Source organism: Falco cherrug, chromosome 4 (genome assembly GCF_023634085.1).
Source record: "Falco cherrug isolate bFalChe1 chromosome 4, bFalChe1.pri, whole genome shotgun sequence".
Classification (NCBI taxonomy): Eukaryota; Metazoa; Chordata; class Aves; order Falconiformes; family Falconidae; genus Falco; species Falco cherrug.
The window spans coordinates 77,010,780-77,034,654 of NC_073700.1; the positions used below are offsets into that span (position 1 = coordinate 77,010,780).

The following is a 23,875-nucleotide window of genomic DNA, read 5'->3' on the forward strand; positions in this document are numbered from 1 at the left end:
CACACATTTGTTTTTTCTTGCACTGAGTTAGATACCAATAGTAGAAATAGTACTGTGTGACTTCCTTTGGTGTAGATAAACTGTATGTAAACTTCGGAAGCTATGTAAATCAACAAGATAAATTAAATAAGCATTTAAGATTGAGTTACCAATACAGCTGTGGTGTGTTTTCACCATTCCTTTTTCTAGGCTCACTCACATTCTTAAAACCCTCTAAAGACTCCCTGTTTCACCTTGCTTCAACTCACTTACAGACCCTTTTCACCACAGATGTTGTCATTCCCGCTGACGGCTACTAGATGGGGTTCAGAAGCAAATTCCAAATAGAGACACTCTATAAATTACAAAATTTGGATGAGAGACTTCAAGCCTATCTTGTTGAGCAGAGTCAAATTTGAACAGAGAGCCTGTGGCTGATCAAGTGACAAGAAATGTGTTGGTCTTCACAAAAATGGAATAATTATATGAAAGACAGCAGCTTCTCCTTTGCCTTTAAAGTCCATTTTTCATAGATAGTCTTTGCTTTCCCAACTGATCTCAGCAGCGTTTCTGTTTTGACATGTTGCAGCTGAAGATCAGATAGTCTTGCTCTTGTGTTTGTGGTTTTGGGCATCACCTTTTCTGTCTGCCTATATAAATATACGAAAGTCCTGATAACCTAAATTATCAGGTGTCGTGGAATGTACATCTGTATTTTTAAAAATTATGCTTTTTAAAACTTGCTGTTTTCTCTTGGGCTCCCACTCTGCTGGCAGTGTCACAAACTTGTAGAAATAAGGTGGTCTATACAAAATGAGGAGCTTTTTTATTTTTTTGGGGGGGTGGGGGGTGGGTGTTAAAATAACATGGTGGTGGTGATTAGTAGAAAAGCACAGAGCCAATTTAAAAGGAAAATAGGTTAATACACTGACCATGGTGTGGTGGATTCACCTTAGCCAGCAGCCAGACTCCCACCCAGCCGCTCAATCGCTCCCCCTCCTCAACAGGACAGGGGAGAAAATAGGGTGTCAAGGGTCAGCTGGCAAGATAAAGTCAGGGAGACTGCTCACCAGTTACCATCACTGGCTTGGGGAAAATTCGTTTAATTTGCTGCCAAGTAAAAATGGATTTGTGTCCAAATGAAAATTGGCAAATTAAAACAACATATTTCCCCCATCCTCTCCCTTGTTTTCCCAAGCTCAGCCTCAGTCCTTCATTCCTGAGTCACATCACACTTCTCCCCTGCTCCCGTGTGGGTCCTGCCCATGGTCTGCAGTGCAGAATCTGTTCATTTGCATGTTCATGTGCTCTTGCTTTGGGCTTTATAATTTAATTTCTTTGTAAAAGAACCTGAAATGGAACAATGGATAAGATACCAAACTAAACTGTTGAACAGCTGGAAGTTGTGCTATTGTCATCAAAACAGTAACAATTTAAATATAGCAGAGTTGCCTTTTTCTACCTGTTTTGAATTATAAAAGCATTAGTTCATTAGACCTCCTGCCTAGTATTGCTTTTCTTTGTTCTTTTAATATTTCTTGCAAGTTAAAAATGGAAACGTAGTGAAATGATTCTCTAAAGGTCACTCATCTCATTTTAAAGTTAAATGAAATATTGACCCTAGATGTATTTTACATGTGAATATTTACATATAGCTTCTTATTCTTTCTTTAAAAAAATGCAATCTAATCTGAAATTGATTTGGTTCCTTTCATTACAGATTTTCCACCAAAAATTATATTATGCATGGTGTTTGATTTTCTTAATAGAAAAGTAAATTGACCTATTAGCATTGCATCTTCCAGGAAGTGGTGTTTGTTGATGAACTGGTGACCATGACCCTCCTACCACCAGCTTATTCCCTTATTGCAAATAACAATTATTCTGAATAGAGTAAGCCTTATTTCCAAATAAAAATTAAAACGTACATTCACTGTACTTGATGCAGCAGGTGAGATAAGAATAACCTGGTGGTTTTGTCTCAGTTTAAGCGTTGAGACCCATGGCACTCAGGGTGATGTGCTTGGACCAGCCCCATAACACCTAGCTGGATGCTAGCAGCTGGGCTGTGGAAGCCAGGCTGCCACCATGTGCTGGGGAAAACAGAAAGTTTCACCAGCGCCTGGAGCCAGCGCTGTCTGCTGCTGCTGTGTGTGACACCCTGGGCAGCATGTCTTGGTGCAGAGATCGAGTTCTCCGAAGAGATGGGACACTGTCTTTAACCATGCCCGAAGTTGCCCTTATTAGTTGGGGTTGTAGCTGCACAGGCTGCACTGGCAAGTGAATCTGTTGTGATCAAGTGCTTTGGGTTTAGAAAAGGTGTTCCCTATAATTTTCCATCAAACCACTCACATTTTTCATGAAAATCTTTCTCCTTGGCTCCTAGAACAGAACTATGGAAAAATTTAGGTGTTGTCTGGTTAATGGTTTTTACCATTTGCTTCTGCCTTTCCTGCCTGGTCTGTATCTGTGGTTATCTCTTGCATTATCAATCATCAGATTTTATAAAAAAATCTTCAAAGGATGCATCATCTCTTCATCTGGCAGAGCTTCCCCCCCTCCACCTTCTCAGCTCCTGAGAGTTTGTTCTGATCATTTCCTCCGTTTGGTAGGAATTTCCTTTGCTGTCATCGCTTTGACAGCTGGCCTTTTGCAGCATTTTGTTTTTGAAATGTACCACTTAGTAACTTATCTCAGATGAGAGCAAGGCGGGTCTGTTATATTGTAATATATAATGAATTTTATTATGAACAAAGAATATATATGTAAGCCATACACTTGCATAAAACAATCCTTCTTTGGGTCAGTTTTGTGCATAGCACTGCTCCTGTGAAGCTGCTTTGGGTAAATCAAGAAATTATGGTTTTGATTCGTGAAATTAAGTGAAAGTCAGGAATATAACTGCTTGACAGACAAAACGAAAGGCAAAATCAGTACTGTAGTTTAGCAATAAAATGATTGACTGATTAAAAAAAACCAAAATCAAATGGAAAGCATTTGTGCAGTGCCAAAACTCAGGTTATCTATTACAACTGTGTTATAGAATCTTATAAATTAGCAAAAATTCTCTCATACCACACATCTTGAAATAGCCTTGCCTTTACATGTGCATATATGCCTTACTGTTACTCAGAACATTTATTTAGTGATGGGAGCTTTGTAAAGGCAAGAGAATTAGACTGTATTACGCTAAACACATTTCCATATTACTGTTGTTTCATTGTACTGCTTAAGCACCCAGTAAGAATTTTAATGTTATGTACATTTTTAAGACACATTCTTTGTTTTCAGGTAAAAAGTTTGGAAGTGTATCTGTGTTTTTAGTTCTGATAATGCAGGCTATTCACGATGACCTAAGGAGAAATGTTATTTGAAAACTGAACTTCACACTTAACCTTTTCCTTTTGTGTTTTCCCTTCTTTCAGCAGAAAAAGGATGCACAAAGATAGTGTTGGTGGGTTTAGGAAACAGATGATAGCACACAAAGCCCTGTGTTTGTATGCACTGTAGTGTTTTGATTTTTAATTACTAATAGTTTTTTGAAAACTGCGAAGCACATCAGTAAAGGGGTGAGCTAAGATAGTGTTTGATGTCAGCAAGTCAAAATGGAAGAGAGTTGTCTGCCCCTTATTGTGTGTGTGAAGGGTGGGGGATTATATCTATTTATTTGACATTTTCTTAGTTGGTCTTCAAATGAGTGGAAAAAAAAAAAGAGGAGGAAAACGTTATCTAATCAAAGCTTCTCAGTCAACTAATGACGTCAAGCAGTAACCTTCCCTTTCTCACCATATTTCCTTTTGACTATAAACTATTTAGTACAGCTAGAAATTAGCTCATCCATCACAGCAATGTAGCACTTTTCTGTGTTGTGCTCTGTGGTGGGTTTATCAGCCCTGGGCATGGAAAGGAGGTGAAGAATAATATCCTCTTTAATTGAGTTTGCAGATCGGAATGTGGGGAGGAGGAACAGCCCGTGCTGGTGCCCAGCCAGCTCCCTGGGTTGTCAGCCTCCTGCTGATGAAAAATGCTTTAATGACGGCACCGGCCAGGTGCCAGGATATGAAATGCAGGTGTTGAGTATTGTACTTGTGTCTGATGCAGGTTTTGAGCCATGGCAGTAACTCAACATAGGGACACAACCTGCACGTGGTCTTGCTCTGTGCTGAGTTGACTGCTGCATGTGAGAGACGAGCTCCACTTGAGCACTTTGGGGGTGAGAGCAGGCGTCAGGCGTTACCACGGAGAAATGAAAGCGCTTCTTACCTTGTGGTGATTTGCTCGCGTGACCTTGCTGTCAGAATAGTTTTCCCTTCCAATGTTGTTTTCAGCAGCACATCACTTCGCCCCGCTGTTTCCAGTAGAAGTAATGGTGCTATGCAGGGTGTTCACATGGTGTGCACGTGTGGGTAACCGGAGCAGCTGCAATTTTACATTCAGGTTTTGTAAACAACAGCAGGTCATCGCCTTTCTGAAAAGAAAGCTGGTCATTGTCAAATCTTTAAAAATTAGCAGTGAAATGGCAGTTGGCAAGTCCTTGCAGTAGTGATATCTTTTTTTTGTTTGTTGGTTGCTTATGCCAGTCTAGAATGCCAGTGTCACAGATTTGTTTTTTCCTCAGAATATGGCGGCATGGGCTTGGACTTCTCCTATAACATTGCCGTGGCAGAAGAGCTGGGAAATATTCGCTGTGGAGGTATCCCTATGGCCATTGGAGTGCAAGCTGGCATGGCTACTCCTGCTCTTACAAGGTAATTTTCAGAAAGTTTGGTTTAGTCTACAACCCAAATTGTCATGTGTTTAGACCTAAACTCCAATCTGTATAAGAGTAGAAAAAACATTTCTGTGCAGATTTACTGTCTAGTTGTGCTTCAGTAACGCCTGAGGAAGAAACTGCTCTCTACCTCTCAGCTTGGTTGAGGGGAGAAAATACTTTTTTTTTTTTCATGTTAGAATATTATATATTAAAACATAGGCCTTGTTTAATAGTAGATGGTACATTTACAAACACAGAACCTCGGTGCCACAACCAATAACAGAATTTTAATTCTAGAATCTTCCTATTAGTGGCTGTGCTTTTTCTTAGCCAGATATCCCAGTGCAGTCATACTAAGCATTTAGTTGTAATGATTAGGATCAGTCTAATTCTGCTTTATAATTTACTTGCTTTTTTTCCAGCTTAACAAGGTGCTCCTCACTGACTGTGACTTTTCAGAAATAATGATCAATACTGCTGTAAGTCCTAAAACTGTAGCATGTGTCATGCTTCTTAAGTATGCCCATTCCAGGCAATTACTCATTTTGCTTTTTTCTCATCTGCTTGTGTCCGTGTTCCCCTTTTATCACTTGCTGTCATTCAGGATCCTGCACTTTCTGAATCTGTTTTAGGGTGTTTTTTTCCCTTCCTCAATAAAAGTGGCAGTTACCAACTTCTTCCTGTAGTAGTTTCACAGACATTCTGCATCAAAGCAGTTTGCAAAGCTAGAGGGAGGTGACAGGCTGGTCCAGCAGTTTTCCCTTGGAACATGGATATGCTTAAAATTCTGGAAGGTGGTGGAGGGGATTAAATTCAAATAATGATGATGAAGTCAGGAATTTCTCTACACAAAACAGAGATACAAGAAGGGAATTTTGCACAGAAAAGCAATTGGATTGTTGGGGTTCTGCCGCAGCCACCCCCCCCCCCCCCCACTTTCTGAATTAAAATGCCTGTAAATCTGCTGCAGAATGTGGAATGTAGGCTCTGTTCCCTTGCATCCATTTATCCTTCTACTTGGTATTTGCAACTTTGGAGTTCAGCAGGGGAAATCTTTGTAAAAATCTTCTTCTTTGTGTAATACACCAAAAGCTTACTGAAAGCATGGAGTTCAGTATGTCTGTTGCAACCGTAGCTTAGTTATAGTCCAACTGAGGATAAAACTAGTATTTTTAAAGACTTCAGAGAATATTACCTTGCCCTCATAATAGCCTTTTATTCCCAGGGGTTTAAAAAAATCTGTGGGTAAAAGAAGATGGGATTTTGTTCCATTGGGGTTTTTTGGCTTTCTGTTACTCTGTTCTACTGCAGCAAAGCAGTGAAGCTTCATACATTTGTGCTAGTGAAATCCTAAAGTGGATGTTCCTGCAAAGCAAATGTGAAAATGTTGTTAACATGATGAAATCTGGAACTGATTTGCATCTGTATTAGTGAACTTTTCCTTCACTGTTAATGCCAGTGACTAGTTATACAGTACAGTGTCCCACTCTTCAGATGTAAAAGTGAAACTTGGTAATGGAAGGAGAAAGCTGGCTGCTGCAGGACATTTTGCACAGGTGCAGCTTTACTTCATGCAGTATAGTGAGAGGGCTAGCTGCTTGTCTTGGGTCATGGATTCAAATTGCATTCGCAACCTGGATGGTTTCTTTAAAGGTATCTCTGTACTGTGGTGATCCTAAACAAGTTCAAAGAGATAATCTAAGTTTTGTATCTGAACTATGCATTGTTACAGATGATGCATCAGTGATGCACAAAGTGAACAGTAATATGGGAGTCAACCATCATCTCCTAAACAACTTTTAAAATAAGTCTGGAGCCCTTTGTTGGCTTTCCTGACTGGGCTTATTTAGCATTCACCAAGCATGTATTGAGTGCACCTGCAAACCAACTCGGTGAATGTGATACATCCTTAAGATGTTCTGCCACTATAAATCAGAGATGTTCCCTTAACTACATATGTAGACACCACAGTAATTTAAACAGATAGGTACACATGTTCACACACGCTCATATACACAGAGCTTTTAAAACGTTCATGCTTTTGAAAAATAAAGTCTTAGAAGATCTAGAGTCTCAAGAGTCAGGATGCCTCCTGATGCTGTTTCTGCAGCTTCCACAGCTTTCTTGCTTCAGTGATAAGCTGTTGCAATGTTTAGTTCGTGAAGGTCTTTCAGATATTCAGTTAAATGAGAAGAGCATTGTAGTAATAGTTCTAATTTTAAAAATAATGAAAATGCTACCCGTATCTGTTTGCCTGTTCACTGTTCCTTCCCCTTTTTACTTTGTTCTTTATGATTATTTTTTTTTACAACATTTAGGAAGTCATCTTCCTGGTCATACTTGGAAGCAACCTTGCAGGTTTTGATTTGTATGCATTTCTATTGTGCAAAAAGATACAGGAGAAACTAGTTTTGTTTCTCCTGAAGATTCCCAGACTGCTCCATTTTTTTATTCACAGATTCCTCTAAGTGAATCAGTAGCACTTTGTAAATTTGAGAAATAAATGCAAAATGTTTTGTCAGCAGGGATCTGACCTTTGATGTACCTGGTTCTGAACATAAGTCTCTGTCAGGTCTTTCACATGCATTCAGATATAATACTTCGCTTTGCTTTCATGCTTACAATTAGAGTGGAGAAAGCAGCTCTCAGCTGAGGCAGTGAATGGGATACATTTCCCTGGGCTTGTAAACAAACCTGTAGGGTGACACATCCATAGTGATACCAGATCAGTGTAAAGCTCCTTTATCTAGGCAGTAGTCAGTAAACTTTACTTTTCTTCCCCTGCTGCCTCCTATTATTTATAGAAAAGCCTAAGGACAATGATGATTATTTAGTGGGAAGAGAGTGCTTTCCTGTTTCATCAGCTTACTTGTCACTGATTCATTCTCCACCCTGAGCAGCAGCATACCTGAGAATTAATGTCAGAAAAGTTAGTTTCACTGTCTCTTCCTGTTTGCTGCAGAGAAGCTGCAGCTGATAATCAGAACAGCAGTTTTGAAAAGCAGGGTCATCCACTTATCAGCTGGGACAAGGATGAAAATGAGGTCATTCAAGACCCGGGTGGCTTTCCCACTGGCGTAATGTAAGGGAATCCTGAGTTTGTGCTTCTTCAAGAACAGACATACTGAGTTGTCTTACTCTCACATTTGGTACTTAAGTTTGTACAGTGCACATAAGATAGGCCAATTCTTGCCCTGAGCCAGAGCAGAGACTTATAGGTGCAGCTTTCCACAGGCCATTTAAAAAAGTATCATTAAGCACTGCTGGAATGTTGCATCCATAGCCAGTTGTGCTGCTTGGTGGGTTTGAAATCTGTGAAAGTCTAACCGGACCAGAGGAGTACAGTTGGGCAATATGAAGTCAAGCAGCTACTTCTAACTAGCTTTCCTCAAAACAGCTTCTCACTGTTCCTGTACCCTTGATCTCCAGCTCCTGGTGACAGCCTGGCCATGCTACTGTGGCAGGTTGTCTGGTTGGCAGCCTTGAGGTCTCCAGAGCTGGTGTGGTTGCAGCAGGATACCAGCCACATGAGCACCTCTGAAAAACTGCATGATCTGAAGAGGGTAATCTTTAATATGACTCCTTTTTTATAATACCTGCATTTTATTGCAAAATGCATTCCCAAATAAATAGAAGATTGATGTAATCACTCTTAACCAAAGCCCTTCAGATAGTCTCATCTGCATGAGGTAGCCCATCAGGTAGTCCATACAGGTTTCTCATCTGTATCCATTTCTGAACATCACAGTAGCTCAAACTGAGCAATTCATTTCATAAAATATTCAAATAACTGAAGCTTAAAGGCTTGATAAAAACTGGGAGCCAGAGCACTTTTCTTACTGCTTTTTTTCTTACACTATCTTTCACCAAAAAAAAAAAAAAAGTCTTCTAAATGTGTGGGTTTTTTGAACTTGCATGTCTTCTGATCTTGGCTGAAATAGGGACTCAAGGAGATAAAGCTGATTGCAGCATAGATTCTTTTAAATCCAGGTTATGTAAATTACTGAACTTAATGAGGCTTCTACGCTGCCCAAGGGTGCTTGCTGCTGTTCACGATGTATTTCTAACAACTTCTGTGCCTGTAAAGAGTATCTCTTCCCTTTTGTTTTTTCTTGGTTCTTTTCCTGTATCTTGAAGATCCAAGGAGTACTGCTAATCTGGATCTGGATATCAGATGGTAAAATGCCTGAGCAGGACTACACTGAAGCAAAAGCGTGGCACGTGGCTACTGCGTTATTAATAGTTTGAGTCTAGAAGCAGAACAGAAAAAAGAAATGGAGAAGTTCAGTTCTTGCTAGTACATAAGAAAGAAAGTGACAGTAAGTCAGTGGCCCTGTTCTTTGCCTAAAGGACATCTTTTTGTTCCTAGGAAGTTCATCAGTAAACTGTTGTGTCATCTTTGAGATACTGTAGAATAATGCATAGATCATCTGAAACAAACTCTTTTTTTCTTTTTTTTTTCTTTTGCTTTATTTCTGCTTTAGTGGAGAATAGTGCTTGAATGTCTGAGCTCCAGTGCAAGAAAGCTTGAGTTCATCAAATGCTGAGAGCCGTGTTAGAACTGCCTGCAGCTGTTCATATTCAGAATTTCAATTTGTACTTAATAGTGTATCATACTAGTGTATCTGTCAGCTCTACACAGAACTTTCCTTACTAATTTAATTAATTCACTTCAGCTCATTTTTTTTTCCCCAGAAGCAGAATAAACAAAAGTGAATAAGATCTGTGATTCTACCAAGATGATTATCAGCCCAATTAAGATCAGAATAATGATGTGCGATAGACATATTTTCATTCAATGTAGCAATCTAACCTGTCAGAAACCAGATTTTTATATATATTTGAGATGAATAAAGGTGACCTCAAATTGCTAATTGGCAGAGCACTTAAACAGAACTATGTGTATCAAGGAAGTGTACTTACATCTGTATTTTGTCATGGTTTTGTTTTCCTTTTACTCACCATTTACAAGATTTTATACCATTGTCATTTTTGTACTTGCATTAAGGACATTCCACCGATGTTACTTCGAAAGTGTGGAGCAAGAAAGGATGAACCACTTTCATGCTACTCTTAAATGTGTCTGAATTTCACACTTTGGACTTCTGGGTTACCCAGCATCAGCAAGGAGCTCTGGTTTATTGGCTGTAGATTCATGTGTGTGCATACATGCACATATGCATGAAAATACACTTTAGAGCAGTGCTAAGGCTTCACAGTTAATCACATGGGAAACTATACTCTGGGGTATGGCCCTGGCCCAGAGAGCAGGCATAGTCTGGTCTGTCTTGAGCCAGAGCATGATCTCATTGCAAACAGGGTTTTCTAATTCTGGAGCTGTTAAACTGGAAAAAAGTGGGTATTACATTTATGCAAACCTGAGATTTTTCTGGGATACATTTAAGATGGGCAGAATTTTACAGAAACAGCATATTTCTAGCACAATAGCCAGCTGCTTGCTGAGCTGCATGCCCTTCCTGCAAGGCACAGAGACCCATGATCTTCTGAAGATAGTGTTGCCAGATATTTTTTTTTTAATTGCAAAATAGCTTCTTCTGTAGCCTCATTTTTGGGAAGAGCTGAACTATTTTCTGAAAGTTAAACCAAACAAACAAAGATATCAAACCAAAAACACTATTCTGAGAAAAGTTCTTGTCATGGAAATCCTCTGTTGAAATAACTAAAGGTTTTCAAAGTTTTAAGCATTAGAAAGCATTGCCAAAAATCCCTGCTAGCTCCTCTCATAATCTGATTTTTCCTGTTGTTGGTTGAGGCTTTTTTGTCTAATGAATGTTCATCTGGCTATACTTGATCATGTCCCAAGGAAAGAAGAAGGGGAAAAAAAAAATACACTGCATAACAGACATGGGGACTTTGTCTCAGTATGCTGGAGGAAGGGGTAAACACTCCAAGCTCGCTTCTTGTATTTATTTGGGATTGCTGCCATGATTATCAGCAGGGACAGAGCTAGGAACTGAGCTCCCTGTGTGCTCAGTGAAAGTGCCTGCCAGCTCCCAGCCTGTTCTCTGGCTGTCCTGTGCTCTTTGACTGTTTTGTGTCAGGGTTGCAGTGGAGGGGATGGGTCAGTTCTAGCTAAAATGGCATCACTCCTTTGGAAGTACTGGGACAGTGTTTTAGGAGGAGGGCCAGGTAACAGCAGCCTGCTTAGGCAGCCAGCAATTCCAAGGAGATGAGTGGAGATGCTGACCTGAGAAGCCTCATACTGAAGAGGAGCCTGAGGAGGAACATGACTTCTATGCATTGCTGCTCACAGGAAAGCCATCTCATGACCTGAGGGATTTTTCAGCCTAGCACGAGAATGGTTCAAAAACTAGACCATGAGCTCACCATTCACACTGCAAGAACAAATCAGCAAATGTTAATTAGGACAAAATCAACCATGAAATGAGATGGACCATGTTTTGAATCCATGAAAGCAGCTAAACACTGAGAAAACGAGGGTGTCTCTTAGCTGAATTGAAATATGGCCAAGGGAATTTTTTGAGTTAAAATGCCATCAACAGTTTGCCGTTTCCCTTTTTATTTTTTTGAGGACTAGAGGAACAGCTGGGAAGAAGCACTAATGGCACTGTGTGATTTAAATGCAGATGTGAAATACTAATAATGTAAATAACGTAAGAACACAGATATTTGCAGAGGGTGGCCATCACATGTCACAACTTTTCAGTCGCCACTAAAACCTGGCAAAGAGCTGGTGCAAAAGTCAACAGATATACAGGCAGCAGGTCTTCCATCCTGGCTGACTGCAGACTGGTACGGGGGCACTGGGGGGGAAACCCCAGGGACTATAGATCTGAGAGCTCTCAAAACAACAGTTATAAAGATCAGAGTTTTGGGCATCTAGAGCACAGATTTCTGTGGGAGTAAGATGCCTGCATACTTGTAAAAACTTTTTTTAAAATGATTGCGGCTGCACTTGTGGTGAAAGCTCTGAATCATAGCTTTGGAGGGTATCTATTCTGTCTTTTGGCTCTAGGACAGGTTTTACCTAATCAGAGGAAAATTAATAACTGTATGGGTAGAACAAAATTTGTAACTAACTTGTAAAGAAAATCCACCTTCAAAAGCTTTTAATGTCCTATCTTTTGTGTTATATTTTTGCAGGTTTGGTTCTGATGAGTTGAAAAAACAGTTTCTCATGCCGACTATAGCTGGAGATGTTGTGGCTTGCTTGGGAGTCAGTGAAGCTGGAGCTGGGTCAGATGTCGCAAGTAAGTTAACCTAGCAAATTGCCAGTTTTAGACAGCCTGGTATTTTAATGGAAATAATCTGGTTTCCCTGACCTTTCCCGTTGCTGCTATAATTTGTAAGAAATATAAAGGAAGGAAAGGGTAGTGTGGTGAGGGCAAAATCCAGGAGCAGTAATACATGTCTCTGATGCATCAAATTGAACATATTTGTCAGTGAATCAATAGCTATAACCCTGTGTAGCCTGAGCACAACAGGTTAATATGCAGCTGTCATGCTGGCCCTGTGTTTTTCCTCCTGTTTGTGCTGCTGCTGCTGCCTCCCCGTTCTGTTCAAGCTCACCCCTGGCAGGGAGCCCTCCAGCGCCTTCCGTAGCTGCACAGCCACTGTCACTTGTGCAATCTGCAGACCTACAAGAGAGCGAGTGTAGCCTGTTCAACTGTACTAAAACTCGCACTTCCTTAAAACAGACCTTCCCACTGAATGTGGGCAAATTACAGAGCTAGTTTGTTCTGAAAATGCCGGTGTCACTTCCACAATGGGTTCCTCTTGCTTGTTCTTACTTCACCTCAGCCCCTTCCATCATTCCTGTGCAGCAAAAATGTCTTTGAACTGGTGATTGTTTTATATGCAGCTAATGAAGAATTTGCCATGTCAGATCTATAAGCTTTGTGAGTTATTTGCATGCAACTATTTTTCTTGTTCTAGTGCAAGAATATGTTTAAAAATGTGGTAAAATGAAACCATTATTCTGAAGTGCCTGAGGCAGTAGATAATTTGAACCATCAATTAAAACAGATATCGTAGAAAAAGTAAAAGATATCTCATCTGACTGTGATGGACTTCAAGGAAAAGGGAATGACAAGAAACCGCTTTTAGAGGTGTCACTGTTGGACACAGGGTGGCTAAAGTAAGAACACACATGATGCTCTTACAAGTTGCTGAGACAGCATCTTCCTGCAGACAAAACTGACAAGTTTCACAGAAGTTTTTTCATCAGCAGAGTCCTATGTCCATATCCCGTTGTTTTCTCAAGACAAATAGATAATTGTTCACCATTAGGGTGCAACAAGTAGTTTTCAAGAGAGTTAATGGGGATAATGAAATAATCTTACTGCATGATCTGTTGCTGTTTTTCTTTCTAGTTAGTTGATTTTATTCATAAGAAAAATTCCATAATATTTATAGACTTGTTTTTCATTAAAACAATCTGAAATTTGAATTTTGCTAATGTAGGAAATACAACATTATTTATTTTAATTAATGCCTCTCTAGTATAACTAGATGATTGTAAGAACTTTCTAAATATGATTTCGAATTTTTGATGCAGTGTTCCAGATAATAAGTAACATAAATATTCTTTTAGCTGCATGTTGTTTATCATCTAGCTTAATGGGTGTGATACACTGGATTAATACAGTTAAAGAGAAATTTGGAATCAACTAGCATTATCTGATGAGCCCAGACTGCAGCTGGGAGGCAGACTGCAGGATGAAATGACAATACTTTTTCAGCTGTCATGGAAGATCTGATCCCTGGTATAAATCCAGAAAGCAGCTTACAGTGCTTCTAGAGGGTAATTAAATGGACAACTTAGGCACGAACAGCACTAGCTTATGTTCTGAGTAGCACTGGTTTGCACAAGGCAGAGAGAACTTGCCACCTCCAGGTGGCCCAGCTTTAAAGTAGACTGAACTGTGTGTAATTGCACTTGATACATCCTTGGGTTTCTCATGCTATTGGGATGTTTGAGTCCCTTAGGTAAGTAAAGGGGTAGTAAAACATAGCAACGGTTCACATACAAAGGTTGGGGACATACTTCTGCCATGTAAGCCAATATATTTTTAACCGAAGAATGAACACAGAATAAGGTACCTCTAGCGTTATCTTCTACCAGTTCCAAAATTACTGAAGGCGATGTGAACACAGAAGAAAAAAGTTTCTCTACATGAGAAGTAAAAGGTGCCTTGAATTAATTTATTCAAAATTCAATAGAACAAAGAAGACTGTGTATATTAGTCTAAAATAAATGTCAAGTGAATTTGAAGGAGCAGCTGGCTGCTTTCAGATGTAGTTGTTGTATATTGTACGTAGTATTGACTGTGTACAACAAAACTAGCACAGAGATGACTTGAGCAGAGCAGTACAGAACAGTTGGTATAGAAAGTGTCTGTCTTTGATTTCAGGATTCTTGGTACTGCAAAGCATACACATTTGTGTCAGTTTTAATGATTTTGTCTCATTATCTTTCACTACTATTCTACAATTTATGTAATGTTTTAATGATAATTTGGGGGGATATGTAAAAATGCATCATGGAAGACACTCGCCCTTTCTTCAGGTTATGTCTTCCAGGCAACTGCACCAAGTAACTCTGTTCACATCTACCTCTTCAACATAGATATCTTGGCCCATTTTGTCTCAGTGGAATCCAGTCCTTCTGCTTTTCTGGGTTTAGGTCATCTTTTTTTGAGCATGAAAAACCAAAATTGCACACGGTGTCTATAATGGTACAAATGCTTCTCCAAGCCTAATAGAAATACTACCCTCTGATATGCACAGTGTACACAACAGTTTGCTGGCTAGTGAATCTTGTGATTAACTATGCTGCTGAAACATCATAAGACACCAAGCGATCATTTGTATTACCTTGTGCCTAACTGCTTGTACTTCCAGTGTTGAATTTGAAAACTCAAGATCAATCCTCTCTTGCTGGGCGATACCTTGGTTGTCTGTGTTGGTGATGTCTCTCAAGTTTGTGTCACCAGCAAGTTTTATTAGTGTATTCCTATTCTTCTTTTAAAGATTGTTAAAGGCTTTGTCCAAAGGCTGATATCCAGGTAGTAGCTTCCTGCACATCTGCACATCAGCACTTCCTCTTTTAATGCAAACGGATGCAACTTCCCTTTCACCAAGTTCCTTACCTACATTCCCACTTTTGTCCTAATTCTTATCTTTTCAAAATTTTAACTCATGGTTACCTTGTAGCATCAATTTTAGTTTGCTTGGGTCCAACAGTGTTCTGCTTTTATCTAGAAAATCCATTTTTGTAATAAACAAATGAGGTTGGTTTTAAATAAGGTGCCACTGGTAAATTGAATTGTCTTTTCTTTCCAAATGTGTTCTGAGGCTGTGCAGATTGCCAAAACAAACAACTTCTGTTTTCACTAGTTTTGATTTCTGGACACTCCTTCCTGTAGATGTCTTGCTTTGTCAGCTATATCTTTATAATCTCATGTGAAATATTTCCTTATTTTTGAGGCATCCTCTGTATGCCTCATATTTTTTCTCATTCACTTCTCATTTCTGTGGCTGAAACATTTTTGTTTGCTGCCTCAGTCTTCTTCAGTTTTGTTCGTTTTCATCCACAAGGTTTAACTTGGTTTGACCTGTGGCAGTTCTTACCTTCTGACCTCCAACTGTAGCTTACTTTGATGATTAATCTCTTTCCTTTCCTGTAGGCTATCTCCTGTTATTTGAAGTGATTATTCATTCAGTTAGACTTGAAGCTATTTCTTGCAAGTTTTCGGGTTTTTTTTCCTGTGCTGATGATGTAAATTCTAGATATGTGTTCTTCAGTTTTTACTTTAAGGATATGCATTGCCTATCCTAGATTGTAATGGTGACCTTAAAAGTTAAAGCCAACCTTGCCTTTCGTCAAATATCTTAAGATGCATGGCTGGATTCAAGAGCACAGTGTAGAAGAAAACTTGAGACTCAAGTATGTTGTGATTGGAGTGGTGAAGTGACCAGCCCTGTTGCTTATAGGGCACTAGCTGTATCCTTCTGATGGTGACTTGTGGCCTTTCCTAGAAGGGGCCCTCACAGCATGCTCTGCAACTCGTTGAGTTATAGGCACTACAGGGCCAGTGGTGTGGACCTGCCAAAAATGGGTTATGGAGCAACCAATGAAGTAGCCTTTTCCTAGAGCTATGCTCTATCAGGGAGAAAATTGCAGTCAATTATTCCAAATTATTGTCATAGCCATATCCCTGAGGCTTAAGTAAATTGTTAAGTAGGTTTTCTAAGCCTTCTGTATTTTAGCCATAAAACTTATTTATTGATTTGATAATCTTTCTTCTTATTAGAGTTAAAGAGAATCAACTCTTCATAAGCTGATTTTAGTTGTTTCTCAAGCATTTGAAGCAAACTGTCAGCTATCACATCTGGGAGCACTTGAACATTCCCATTAGCGAGGCATTTGTTCTTCAGTCTGTGTTTGGGTGGTTAGTCCCCTGTGACGCCATGCTTGGAAGAACTGTTTACATTTGTGGTAACATCAGAGTGCTCATTGTTCCTCTGCAGACCTTCCATGAGACCTCTATCTAATCTCTCCAGTAGCTGTTCTACAACAAAGGGATGTGTGATGTAAATCACCATGTATGCTCCATCCTTTTCATACTGCTTCAGTACAGTCTTGTATTTCTTATTTTGGCTACTGTGTGTCCTTCGTTTATTATTTAATCTCCATATATATGATTGTTCAGTGTCTGTGTGCGTGTATTACAAGCATCAGTACTTTAGATTTCTTCGGTTTGTTTGCCTTCATTATTAGAGAGAATATCATGTCAGGTCCCTTGGACAGATTTGACATAGTCTTTTCATTGACTGAATAGCTATATATCCACATTAGTACTATCTCTTTCCTTTGATGTTCATCATTAGCTGTTTGTAAATTCCTTTAGCCATAACTTTATCTGATATTCCCCTGTCTTATACTTAGATAATTTTCTCCCATCATTTTTCCCCAGTTCCTCCATTAACAAGGCTTCTTTTCAGCCATGCTGACCTCAGTCCCGTTTTACCTTGTAAATGAAGATCAGATTCTTGATTTTTGCTTTGGTTTATGTTTAGAGCTTTGGGAAGAAGGCTCATGCGCAGACTGGGGTGGGTGTGTATGAAGGTATAACCAGCTGACTTCAATGTGCCTGCCCGCTCCACCTGCTGTCTGATGCCTACCCACCAAGTTACCGCTTCCCTCAGTAGGTGGGCTCTTATGGACTTTATAGTCTCATTAGATTTACAGGTGCTATTAGGGGTGTGGTACCATCCCTACCTATAGCTAGATATCTGTTGGAGAGCCTTCCTCAGTTGGGGTTTTTAATTGAAGAATTGCAGGGGAAAGAAGCCAGCCCTTTGGAAATTCTGTTGGATTGTAAAAAATAACTAATGATTCACTCCGGCTGTCTGTGCAGCTAGGGCTTGCAGTGTGATGTGAACGCTCACGGATGAAAATATGATTATTTTTTTTTTTTTTTGCCAGGGGGTATAAATGCCTGGTGTTTAGAACTCCATGCACAGACATTCTTAGCACTTAGACTTGGCCTTTTGAAAGTTTCCTGGCTTCGAAATTTTTATGCCTTTCTGACGAAGAACATGCAGGAAGTGCGTGTATATATATATATATAACTTTATGCATACACAGATATTGAGGCTTAAGTTTGAGTCAGGACTCTGGAATTAATGGCCTCCTCGGTGGCTAACGTGCACAGTATCAGAGATGTAATACAGATGACCCCAGACTGAAATGTTTCTGGCCCAAGTTTTTGACAACCAAATTTACGTAGGGAATGTTTTCTGCTTTCATCCACTGGGATGAAGACTCCACCTAAAGGAGCATGAGAGAAGTGGTCCGGTTTCACCACTTGCCTTCCAAGAGCTGTCCAGACACTGCTTTGTGCAGCCCTGAAGGGCTGGAGGACGTGGGGGGCGTACGCAGGGAGACCCAAATATTAGTTGTCTGTCTGAGAGCAAGGGAACGACTCTGCCGGTCATTCCGGGACCGGTTTATCCCTCCTTCACAAGAATAACCCTTAATTTCCTGTGTTTTGAAATAGGTATCAAGACGAAAGCTGTGAGAAAAGGCGATGAATATGTCATAAATGGTGGTAAGATGTGGACTACGTCTGGGTGCCAAGCAGACTGGATGTGCCTGCTGGCAAACACCAGTGAAGGACCTCCTCATCGAAATAAATCTCTCATATGTCTGCCAATGAATCTACCTGGTAATATCACAGAACTCTTTTCTCTTCTAATGTGGTTTTATCAGTGTTTTTGTGGATGCCCAGAACAAAAAGGAAAGATGTTTGACAGAAAGGACTGCACCCATAAATGCTCTTCTAAGTTAGGTGTTTCACTGTCATACAAAGTTGGTTCTGAAATGGATTTGCACGCTTCCACAAAACAAGTAGGGGACAACAGGAAATGAGAAGGAAGTTAAATATTTTGCAGACTTTGGCTTCTGACTTCCCAAATAATTTTACATGGAGAGTCCTTTGTGCCAAAAATAAGTTTATAGAAGTTGTTGAGATACATTTGCATGGGAGTATTTCGTAACATTCTGTGAGACTGAATAGACAAGTCAATGCCAAGGACAAAAATTAATGCCTCAAAGAAATCATTAAAAATATAGCAAACTTTTTTTTTTTGAAAGTTATAACATCCAGTGTCTTTTAGTTTTGGAGAAGTTCCACGAAACTTTTATCTTGGTTTTCTGTCACTAAAAAGCATGAAGATGCAAACAGTCTGCAAAACAAATAACACAGTACTCTATTTACATAGATCTTTTCTACATATGAACTGCATGTGAAAAGTTCTCAAATTACCTTTAAAAAAAAGCGTTAAACTCTTTCCTGTTTTGTGTGAGGACTGGTGAACAGAAAATATATAGTTTTTTCAACGACTGGAGAAGTATTTTTAAGCTTGCTGTCTTATTTCTTAAAAAACACTGAAAGTGATTCTCAAACGTGAAAATGAAAGGATAAAGAGTTTAGATATTTTAAACTTGGGAAACAAATCCCGAAACAATCTCATCCCACATGCCTCCCAGGAGCCCATGGGCAGTATCTGACTCAGTTAGGGTGAGGTGACTTACCAGCTGCATTGAATACTAGAGGGATGCAATGCTGCGCTGCGATTGTGTTGTGTGGCTGGGCCTGACCTTCCTCTGATAGCTGTCCTCTGCCACCCAGCCTGGTGGGCTTGCTGAAGAGAAGTGCAGGCACACCCAGGGGGCTTCATGGCTGTGCTCTGCAAAGGGATCTTTTTTTCTAGGGCGCTACTATCGTTATCAGTTTAAATTACAAAAATAGCGAGTTAAATGTGGGCTGGAGTGAAAGCTTCAAAGATCTTGGAAGTAGGGGTTTGTTTTTGAAGAAGACTAGTAATTTGTGTGAAGATGCTGAAGAAGTACATCCTGACATAAGGGTGCAAGTTTCAGTGGTGCAGTCCACTGGATGTCCGTTCCTGAGTAGTCTGCAGTTCTTGCAGCAACAATAATGTGCTGTCTGCAAAAAGGACACCCTTCAGGGAGGATGCAGTCAAGCTTATGTCGGCAGGGACTCTTTGCAGTTCTAACACCTGTTCAAAAGTTTTTAAACCTGTTTTGGTTTTCACTCATTTAAATATTTGAGAAAATGTGTAATATTAATTTAATATATAATATATACTATATTTTATAACATTTTAAATAGACAATTATTTAATGGATAATAGTGTGTATAAATGTATTTATATAGTAATATAAAATATTAGAAACTATGGGGGTTTTTAAATTTAATTCAGAGTATTTTACATACAAAATATATGTCATTATCAGCATTTCGCATGTAGGGACCACCACCATGGCAGTGAAGTGAATGTCTGTCTGCTCATTTAATGGATCAGACTGAGAACAAAACCGAGGTCTCCAGTGTTGCAAAAGAGGGTGATGAGAGCTACTTAAGGGGAATGTCTTCGAAGTGAATTTCAGTGTGGAGTAACTCAAGCAAGTGAGTTGCCTTGGGAATTAAGCAAGTGCTGAGTGGGTTGTGAATTTCTGCAACCACTGCTTATGCAAGACAGGCTTTGAATGGGCGCTCACAGTTGATGGACCTGAGCTGCCTCACTAGTTGTTAACTTTGTCCTTATTGATAAGTGACAAGTGAATATGTAACTCAGAGCCAGAATCTCCCTGAATTTCCAGGTAATCTCACTTATCAGCCATCTGCATGAAGTTCTCCTTGTGATTTTTTTATTAAAGGGTCAGAGTGCAAATGTGATACTGCTCCTCTGAAATCAGTTGTCCAAAAACAACAAAGTGGCCAACCTACTGTTAGAGGCAGATAAAATATACAGAAATGGACTTGTAGGTTTTCAGCTGCTTTGCTTATGCCAAAAAGACACATGAGCCATAGCTTTGAGGGGGAGTGTTTTTAGGTCACGCAGCTTATACACAGAACTTCTTTACCTGCGGTAAAGAGTAGAAAAATTGCCTGAGTCGCCTGAAGGTGATCTGCATCAGTGCAGAAGTCTTCCTAGAAACAAAAAAATTGCACTTCTCAAAGTGTATATGCTTTGTACATGTTTTCATTCTTCTCTGTGTTACAGATATTGACCTCCAAAAAGATCACTGTACCAAGACTGGTGACCTTTTAAAGTAAAGCATTAAGACAGTTGAGTCTGTTTAGTGGGTGGGTCATATCAGAAGTGAGATTTTTCAGGAAAACAAAGAGGAAAAATATGAAAAAGGCTTCCATTTGACACAGATGTGAGAAGGAAGCTCCAGCTGTTTTGATACATCCTAAGGATGTCTGTGTGGCCCAGATTGTGCTCCTTTGAGGGCAGCAAACCAAGACTGTACAGGATGTGTCTGGAGGACATCACTGAATGATGCAGTATCAAGCGGCTGTAGATGTATGTGTGTCAAAGCTCAAGAACGAGTGCAATGGAGATGAGTGTGTTATGTCTGACTAACTGCTGCAGTCACCAGCCTGTAACACAGGGTAAGGAAGGGATCCATGGTGCAGCAGTAACTCATTCCTTCCTAGCAGCTGGAAGGACACGGGAGACTATGTTTGCTTTTTTTTTTTTTTTTTGCAAAAATCTTGTTTCATACTTGTATAATGTGGTGATAAAAAAAACCCAAAAGTTTGAAGTCTGAAAGCATATTATTAACTTCACCTAGTAGTTTATTGGAGAAATGAAGTAGGATTTGCTTCTTTAATTTTAGGTGTGTACAGTGTTCTGGGGTGAAGCAAATCATGGTCTAGATTTGACAGACACTGCTGAATACATTTCTCATCAAGGGAATTCATGTAACAGCAGTGTGGATTCACAGTAGATATCCACATTAGGTGAATACTCCTCATACCAATGATGTCTTTTTAAAAAAAAAGCTGAATTTCTCATACAATGGAAGAGAATCTAACAAGTCATAAAGTGTCTGTGTGTCAGATATATAGACAAATGGCTGGCAGTCCTAATCTGGTAATTATTTGTGCACTGCTTTGTCTTCTGAGTCCTTAGATAGCTCTAGGGTAGGTTGCAAGGGGGAGATCACAAAGTGGGGAGCATCCAGGAAAGGGGAAATAGCATGTTTCTCAGGCTGTCATTTAAAATCTGCCTGTTTCCATTTGTAATGGCACTAAATGGTGTCAGGAGAGACCCGTTGCCTTTCTCTCAAGACAGAATATAGGAAATAAAAGAGATTGTCAGAAGGCTGGAGTAGTGGGAGAAAATGAAAAATCAAAGACCCCTGGGAAAAACTGCCCAGGAGGAGATACAGCGATCCATCTCAGTGATGCTTATGCTAGTAGCACAAATGGTTCTGCTAGAGTGATTTTAGTAAGTCAGGCACTTAGCCTTGCTAGATTAAGGTTTGTGTGTTATTGCTTGCGATTTATTTAATACAGACAAACTCCAGCAGTTATCTGGGCAAGTAATTTCTAGTGCTGCTGGTAATTTTTTGTATGTAAGTGTGTGTGTGTGTGTGTATGGATATATATAGTATGTAGTATATAAAGAGTATATAGAAGCGTATATAGTATGTGTGTATATATATTATATAGAATTAAGATAATTAAACTAAGTAAAGGAAAGTTTTGATGCCCATATTGTAACCAAAGAGATGATAATATATTGTCTTCAAAAAAGAGAAAATATAAAGCATGTGCTAGCAACAGAGGGGGAACTACATGAGGCTGATGCACTCTGGGCCTCCTTCTGAATGAGAAGCATGAATTAATCTAAGAGCAAGTGAAACTCTTAAGGCACAACAGAGGGGATGCTGCTGGATTCAGGAAACTTGAGCACACAGCCCAGTCTGGAAGAAGTATAGGTAAAAATCATTAACACGTCTAGCTCCTCTAATCAAAGGTGTAAGAGCTTTCTTCAATAGCTGTTGTATGTGGATCTGGGGAGGTGCAGGATTGATTTAGCAATATAAAGAACTGGCAGCAGTTGTACTTTTTCCAGCAGAGTCCTTAGTAAACCACCCACTAACAGGAGCAGTAAGTGCATCTTCATGTGGGTGAGGAGCAGTGATTGTGTAAAACCAGCTGGAAGTAGACCAAAGGCATGATCTCTGAGGCTGTCAAAGAAACCAAGCAGTAATATTCCAAAAGGAAAAGATGTTCCAGAAATCATTTGGGCCTCTAAATGGTTCAGTGTGTGTGTGTTTAGCTCTGATCTTAATACAGAAACAAGCCACAAATGCTTTCTTGGCATGACTGGGTGCAAATTGCTGGTTAATTTTCAATCCAAGAATCAAAATTTTTGATACAGCTGTCCTGATTTTCTTCCTGTGTTGAACATGTATCAAAGCAAGTATTTCTAACACATAATCTGTTTATAGATTGGCTGGTGGAGAAAAATCTGGAGTGGAAGGTGTTCTGTAAGTCTATGTGGACCTTATTCTGAGAGCAGTCTTGGCATTTGGAAATAGCATCAGTATTTCATCTCTGCGGAGAAATGAAACTTTCCATAACCTTATTCAGTGCAGCCAGAGAGAGTAAATGTGAAGGGAATGACTGCCAGCTGCTTCTGCATGCAAAACCAAAGTAATTTTCATATGGTTGAAGCCCTCCTATCAGTAGAAGTTGAGATGTCTATATTGGTTCAGAAAGATGTATTCACTGAAAGCCATGAAGGACATGGTCCCCAAAGAGGGACCATGACAGCCTGTGCAGTGACCAGCTCCTACTGAGCCACTTTAGAGAGTAGCAGAGAACTGAAAAGAAAAAAAAAAAGAATAAAGAGGAAAATATTTCTCAAATGCCTCCTCTTCACAAAACTGGTTAGAATACTATGTATGTTGTATGTAGTGAAATGTTTGGTTTTCTGCAAGGACCTATATGCTGATTTGGAGCACTGTTTTTCTACAAATATTGCCCTGGCAGATGGAATCAGTACGTTTGCCGCAAATCCTCATACCTGATTGCTGGCTTCAATTTACCTCTGAAACATTCTTGCCTTCTATCCCGAATACTCACATCAGCCCTGCAGCAACAAGGAGGCAAAAACTGAAGACAAGAGAATTGCCACAAAACATATCAGTGGATGTCTGTTAAACTCCCATGGCGCGGTGGTGAGCCATGCTTGCATCTGCACAAGAGCAAGAACTTGTAGCTAGCAAAAAATGAACAGCAGGAAGGAGTCCTGCCTGGTGTGACAAGGCAGCTGAAGACTTACGTGGCCAAACCTGAAGGAACTGGGCTCATCTCCAGCAAACCACCGGACATGGGGTCAGTCGGTGCTGTGTAGGGGGGTCTGTGGGGAGGCAAACCCTCTTCACACGCACGTCCGTGACAACTCAGAGGAATGAACTGTAATCATTATGAACCCTTCTATGACTACTTAGATGAACTAAGCAGTATTTTGTAGGCCATCGTAAAATACATAGTTTTAACAAAATTTGGAGTTGATATGGAATTTTTGAATGCTTGTAGCAGTTATGAATTTAAGTCTGATTTTTTATTGTTAGGAAAAAACAGTGTGGCATGATTATAAATTTTTCTTCTACAGGTACCAGAAAAAGTCAGGATAGGCTAGAAAGGGAAGAATAAGTGTGGAAGAGAGGGAAGGAAAAGGATTTCCAGGAAGAGAAATTCTCTAGTTACAGCTTACAACATAGCTCTGTTTTTGTCATTTTAAAATATTTTTCTACTGTTTCACAGC

The 23,875-nt window shown here is 39.8% G+C and overlaps 1 protein-coding gene across 1 annotated transcript in view; it reads left to right on the forward strand.

Annotated features, from left to right (window-relative positions):
- LOC102055577 (probable acyl-CoA dehydrogenase 6) overlaps positions 1 to 23,875 on the forward strand; it is a 90,643-nt gene that overhangs the window by 51,509 nt on the left and 15,259 nt on the right. Inside the window, exons 3-5 of the mRNA XM_055706629.1 lie at positions 4,598 to 4,727; positions 11,858 to 11,964; positions 17,779 to 17,946. Of these exons, the coding sequence (XP_055562604.1) occupies positions 4,598 to 4,727; positions 11,858 to 11,964; positions 17,779 to 17,946 (405 nt within the window). The remainder of the gene's footprint in view (positions 1 to 4,597; positions 4,728 to 11,857; positions 11,965 to 17,778; positions 17,947 to 23,875) is intronic.